This window comes from Gopherus evgoodei, chromosome 8 (genome assembly GCF_007399415.2).
Source record: "Gopherus evgoodei ecotype Sinaloan lineage chromosome 8, rGopEvg1_v1.p, whole genome shotgun sequence".
Lineage (NCBI taxonomy): Eukaryota > Metazoa > Chordata > Testudines > Testudinidae > Gopherus > Gopherus evgoodei.
The window spans coordinates 44,157,376-44,164,012 of NC_044329.1; the positions used below are offsets into that span (position 1 = coordinate 44,157,376).

The following is a 6,637-nucleotide window of genomic DNA, read 5'->3' on the forward strand; positions in this document are numbered from 1 at the left end:
GTTTAAGTGCTTTGGGATCCTTCAGGATAAGAATTAGAGGAGCCATAAGTACTTAATTTCTGCCAATCTAATAAAAGGATGGAGAAATGCAGAACACAGATGGCTCAGGCAATATGGCAGTAGGAGTTTCTTGAGCAGCACACAAATTTGGGAAGACAGGGTCAAATAGATGCTCCTTGGTGTAAATGCAAATCACAGTACACAAAATACTTCAAGGAAAGAGAAGAAATGAGAATATCTGTAGAAAACAAGGTTAATATGCACCACTCTGAAGAAACAGACAGGCTGGTGACAAGAAGAAACTAAGTAGAAAGACAGCTGGGGCAGAGTAAGTGGAGAAATCCAGAGACAGACAAAAGAACATCGGCTGACCCAGTATTATGCTCTGCATCACCCAGCGCATGAGACAGCTGGCTCCCAGGCTGCCATGCCCCAGCTCGACATGGATGTTTGGAGAAGGCAGAACACTCAGTGGCAGCAGGAGCAAGAGATTGTCTTCCACTCTGGTATCCCTTGTTAGAGGGGGACCGGGATGTTGTATGACGGAGTAGGTTAACAATCAGCACACTTGGCCATGGAGTGGAGGAAGGAAGAGAATTCTGTTCCTGGGCAATTCCGGTGGATGATGATCAGCAATCCCTAGCGCACAGTGTCATAAACAGATAGCTAAGGGTTAATGTCTCTTTCACCTGAAACACCTGACCAGAGAACCAATCAGGAAACTGCATTTTTTTCAACTTTGGGTGGAGGGAAGTGTGTCTCTGAGTTTTTTGTCTGCCTGCTTCTCTGAGCTTTGGAGAAGTACTTTTTATTTTCTAGTCTTCTGTTTCTAAGTGTAAGGACAAAGAGATCAGATAGTAAGTTTTATGGTTTCTTTTCTTTGGTATTTGCATGAATGTAAGTGCTGGAGTGCTTTGCCTCCTAATGGGAGGGCTATTGCATGACAAAAGACCCTAAACAGTCTTCTCGCTTAACATGCAAACCACAAACTGCTAGAGAGAGCAGAAAAAAAAATTCTCTCTGGTTCCCTTTTAAAACCAAACTGTTTCTCTCTGCTAAAAAGCCCTTAGCAGAGAAAAGAAAAAAATAATATTCCTACTGGCTTCTGGATTCTGTCTATATCCCGCCGCTGCCACCATGACATAACCTTATTCCCAGATTCTGGACCTTAGCGTCCAAAATTTGGGGGTTAGCATGAAAACCTCCAAGCTTAGTTACCAGCTTGGACCTGGTACTGCTGCCACCACCCAAAAAATTAGAGTGTTTTGGGGCACTCTGGTCCCACTGAAAAACCTTCCCTGGGGACCCCAAGACTCAAATCCCTTGAGTCTCACAACAAAGGGAAATAATCCTTGTTCCCTTCCCCCCTCCAGATGCTCCTGGAGAGATACCCAGACACAAGCTCTGTGAAACTACGCAGAGTGATTCCCCCTCTCCGTTCCCAATCCTGGAACAAAAGCACTTTCCTCTTCACCCAGAGGAAATGCAAAATCAGGCTAGCAATCCAACACACAGCTCTCCCCTTGATTTCTTCCTCCCACCAATTCCCTGGTGAGTACAGACTTAATTTCCCTGAAGTAAAGAAAAACTCCAACAGGTCTTAAAAGAAAGCTTTATATAAAAAGAAAGAAAAAATACAAATGTTCTCTCTGTATAAAGATGATACAACACAGGGTCAATTGCTTAAACGAATATTGAATAAACAGCCTTATTCAAAAAGAATACAAATCAAAGCACTCCAGCACTTACATTCATGCAAATACCAAAGAAAAGAAACCATAGAACTTACTATCTGATCTCTTTGTCCTTACACTTAGAAACAGAAGACTAGAAAATAAAAAGTACTTCTCCAAAGCTCAGAGAAGCAGGCAGACAAAAAACTCAGAGACACACTTCCCTCCACCCAAAGTTGAAAAAAATGCAGTTTCCTGATTGGTTCTCTGGTCAGGTGTTTCAGGTGAAAGAGACATTAACCCTTAGCTATCTGTTTATGACACACAGTCAAGGAGAAGATTATAGATTGGCTCCAAGACCAATTCTTCTACGGCTCAGCACCACCCACAGCAGTGTCCTCGGTCAGCCAATTGCCCATGCAGATGAACATGTGCCCTCCCAGGGGGCCAGGCTGTGGGGTGATTGTGCCATGCACAGCAAGGCAGAGGCTTGCCTTTGATGAAGGCTCACCCAACTTCATCTGCAGAAGCCTTGAAAATTCTCATCCCATCACCCTCCTTGTCCCTCTGCAGGTTAGCTCCCACCAACTGACAATACAAGTGAAGTGTCATGGCTGCTCATCAAACAAACATTACTTCAGATAGGGTGTTTTCCCAAAGTAGCCTCAGATGGAGCCTCTGTTTTCAGCATGACAGCCCTGCCCACCATACGGAATTGCGAGGTAGGAAACATTTCATACCTTTGCTTTTCAAGCTCCATGATCAGCTATCCGTATTATGGACACTGTCACCAAATGCCACCTGCTCAGGGTTAGAGGTCATGGGGGAGAAATCACCAAATTTTTCTTAGTCTGGAAGGGAATCACAAGTGTTGAGAATGTGTGAAACTCTGACCAAATCTGCCAAGAGACTGAAAAATATCCAACACAGAGGGGTATTTGCTACCAGATTCACTAGCAAGAATGCTTCTGTAGTTGTAGGGACAAACTCATGTCCCTTTGTATCCCTGCCCTCCAACACTGCACCACAAAATGCATAGCACAGTGGGCCCACCAAACAACAAATGTTTGAACCTTTACAGAAAGGAGGTACAAAGACAGATAGGATGGTAGTGCACTATGGAGGCAGCTGAGAAGGATAGGGAGGCAAGGATCTTATCAGTAGCAAGGAGTTCGAGCCAGAAAGGCTCCCGCTGTTCGCCACACTTCCTGGGAGAAGTCCCCTCCCTGGGAACAGGGGAGGCTGGCAGAAGGTCCCAGCTCTCCTCTGGGCTGTTCAGTGGCAGCAGAGAAGGTGCCTCACCAAAGAGGGAATATGGGATGGGGGAGCAAGACTAAAGCACTTCTCTACCTCCAATCACATGGGACTGGGACTCTACCCCTTCCAAAGAGTGGTCTATAACAGCTCCCAGCTCTGCCCAGGGCGGGGAGTGAATTAAGGCCAGAAGAGTTCTCCCAGGATCAGATTAAGGCAATTCAGTGCCCTAGATACACCGCAGTACAAGTCCCAGCATATCACAGGACTGCAGTCACTATGCCTTAATCCGGCCCTGACCCTGCGTACCCAGCTTCAGCATCTCAAAAACCCCACTGACATCACTGTATCTGGGAAACTATATCTGGTGAAAGAGACTTGAACTCGCAGAGAGATGCAGCTAGTAACAGCAGAAATAGGCAGGGGATTAATTCACTAGTAAATAAAGTGTTTAAAAATGGGGACCAGTGAAAGGCAGAGAAATCAGACTCCTTAAATTGTTTATTAGGCAACCCGTGTAACCACATGATCTTATCACTGTTTACCCTCATCCTCTCTCCTGTTTTTAAATCCACTTATGCTTTTCTTAGAAATTAAGACTGTAAGACTGTTAGGATCTCAGCTTTGAGACAGGGACTGGAAGTACAATTTGCAAAAGCACTTAAGTGACATAACTGCCTAAATTCCATGGTGAAAACTACTTAGGGCCTTAGGCTCCTAATTTACATGATTTTGTAAATGGAACTTGGGTGTTTTTGAAAAGTCTTACTCTGAGTTTGTATAGCACCCAACATGATGGGACATTTATTAGTCATTAAGAGAACGAACAAGTCAGTATCAATGTCAGATTTCACTAAGCTGTTTTGTTTAGGCAGTTAATGCTATAGAAACCTAAGGTGGATGTCAAAAGAGCAGGACAGAAGATGAAATTAGGGCAGAGCTCATTTGCCAAAACAAACTAAATTTCTCTTACACACCAAGGGGCTTGTAACTTGAAGGAACCCTTGGGAAAAAGATATGGGGCCTGATCCAAAGCCCACTGTCGTCAGCGGGAGCTGTGCACATGGAGGCAAGTCCTTTATCAGTGAAAACATACACTTACCATGCAGCAGCAATTAAAGAGCAAAGAGTATAAAGTGATGCGTGAAAAGGAGAGAAGAACTAAAACTTTTGTAACCACATTGCGGCAAACCAATTGCTGCAAACCAACTTTATTTGGAGAACAGGCGTAAGCTTTAGTTCCATGACTGTAGCAGAGATAGAGTTAATCCAAAAGAGGGCAATGAAGGCAGTTAGATCAGGATGGGTATAAATTACAAGTTTCCACAGGCCTGCTCAGAGTGGAAGAGAGTGGAAATGGGGCAGAGAAGTTCAGAATCATGAAGAGCTGTGGTACTGTTGCCGGCTCTTGAGTCAAGGTGGCCAGAAACACTTGGATGGAGTATCTAGAGGCAGGCATGGGTGCTGCAGGAAGCACTCTGCTCTGAGTCCGGATGGAACAAATGCCCCCAGTGTTTGTAGTGAGGAACAACTGTCCTGTCCTCAGCAGCGTCATTTAGATAAGAGAAACAACAGAGACCCTGATCACTTGTGAAATCTGTTGCCATTTTCACTTAGTTGTTCTAGTAAAATTTCAGTCCAGGCAGTTCCATTCTGCCTTCTCAAGAATCCACCTTGCAGTTCCAAGCAGATACAGTAGGCTTTACTATGTATTCCAGCCATGTTCTACATCAGAAGTGGAAGGAACAATTCCTACATGTATGGGTTAAGTTTGCAAGGCACTTTGGGATTCATTGAGAAGAAAAGACACTATAAAATGCATTATATTTTTTAAACGGCCAGTCTTCCTGTGATTGGGGAGGGCAGCGTCACTTGAAACTGAAGACCAGTCAACAAAGAAGAAATAAAAATTCTTTATGTAGAACAGTCAACCCAAGGAAGGCCACTGAGGCAAAAAACAGGGCTGTAATGATAACCTTTCACACACACACCCATCCAATCTTGTATAAAATTATATAAATCGGCCAGGTACGGAGCATAGGAAAAGTTTGTTTTCCTCTGGAAAAAAAAAATCAGATCAAGCACTGGCCATTGCCAGAAACAGCATCCAAAACTAAACCGACCAATGATTTAAACAAGGGCAGCAAAACTGATCTTTCCATGGTCACTGTCCAATTGAGCTGCTACTTTGCACCTACTCCAAACCTGAGCCAGACCACAGATGTTCTGGGCCAACAGACTAATAAGAAATAGGAATATTAACACATTTCAGTGTTTAGATAAAAGGCAAAAGGGAAGTACAAGTTACCCTAATGTGTAAGCTAGACTGAGTAATAAACTCCCCAGAGAAATGGTGGAAGCCGGGCTTCTTGAATCACTTAAACAGTAGACTAATGATGTTCCGTAGCAAACCATCCTGGCGAGCCAGGGGGGTGGGGCTGTTGACCTTTCCCGAGACAGCCTTGCCCTCTAATGCCTTTGATGTTTGAATAGAAGTGGCAGCTCACACCGAGCTGCGAACCCCTAATGCAGACCGAACTCTTGGCTTAGGAGAGGCAAGACACGGCACAGTTCCCACCTGATACCAGTCACGAACCAGAGTCCGAGTCCTACGCTCATGGCTGCGCTGGCGACCTGCTGAAGTTCGCCGTGCCCGGCCCGGCGCGCCCGCTCCCCACCTGCCGACACCCGACCCGTGGTACCAGCCTTTTCCAGGCTTGAAGCGCAGGGCGCTGCGGACTCTGCCCGGAGCCGCGCTCAGCGCTGGAGGGAAGGGAACTCGCCTGTCTGCCGGGAAAGTTACGGGCCGCACACGGCTCCGGGCAGCGCGCCACCGCCACACCCCGCCACCTGAGCACGGCTCCCGCCCCCCCGGGGAGAGGCCAGGGCACGGGACCAGGAAACGGGCATTTCCCTCGGCTAGGTCCTGCATGTGCATCAGCCCGCGCCGCTCCGGGCACCGCACAGCGCCCAGCCCCGCACCTTGGCCTCGAAGCAGATGCCGTGCTGGAAGGCGTCTTCATTGTGCAGCGGCACGCGCAGGTCGTGCCTGTCGTCCACCAGGTTGTAGCGGGACTTGCCGGGCATAGTAGCGGCGGCGGGGCCGGGAGCGCCAGGCTCCCCCGATCAGCGTGCCCGGTGTCGCGCTCCCTCCTCCCCCGGGCGGGGGCTACAGTCGCCCCGCCCGGCCCCGGCAGCCAGTGGCTATCGGACGCGGGGGTGGGACGGGGCGCATGCGCAGTGCCAGCCCGGCCGGACAGGCACCGGTGCCGGAGTGGGGGGAAGGGCCGTTGCAGGAGCGGCCAGGAACCCCTTCCCCCAAAGGACCGCGTCACTGTTGCTGCTGGGGTGGCGGTTGCCATGGCAATGGGCCCAGCGGGCAGTGGCGAGACGCGTGCCCTGGCGAGGCTGGTACCAGCCCGTTCCGCTGCGGTCAGCCGCGGCCGGGCGCTGCTGAGCCCTGCGGCCTGGGGGGTGCATGGCGGGCCCAGGGGGAGGAAACAGCCTGAGGCCCGCCCCGGCCCGCTCCGTGACCCCGGAGCTGCGCGTTGGTGCGGGGAGCGGCAGCCACCGCCTCTCCCCAGCCCCTAGGGGCAGGAGCGCCCCCCCCAGCTGCCAGGGATGCCTTTGGGGGGCGGGAGGGCTGGGCCTGCTCCCCCCCGCCCCGAATCCTCTCGGGACGGAGATGGGGGGCCCAGAGCAGCGAGTTA

General features: G+C 49.3%; 1 protein-coding gene across 5 annotated transcripts in view; it reads right to left on the reverse strand.

Annotated features, from left to right (window-relative positions):
- NOS1AP (nitric oxide synthase 1 adaptor protein) overlaps positions 1 to 6,067 on the reverse strand; it is a 167,208-nt gene extending 161,141 nt beyond the window's left edge. For 4 of the 5 annotated variants that reach the window (XM_030573260.1, XM_030573259.1, XM_030573258.1 and 1 more), the window contains exon 1: positions 5,910 to 6,067. In XM_030573260.1, the coding sequence (XP_030429120.1) occupies positions 5,910 to 6,014 (105 nt within the window). In that variant the 5' untranslated portion in view covers positions 6,015 to 6,067. Of the gene's footprint in view, positions 1 to 2,413; positions 2,525 to 5,909 lie in introns of all 5 variants that reach the window. The other variant, XM_030573261.1, reaches the window with a different exon arrangement.
- Between the last annotated feature and the right edge of the window lie 570 nt (positions 6,068 to 6,637).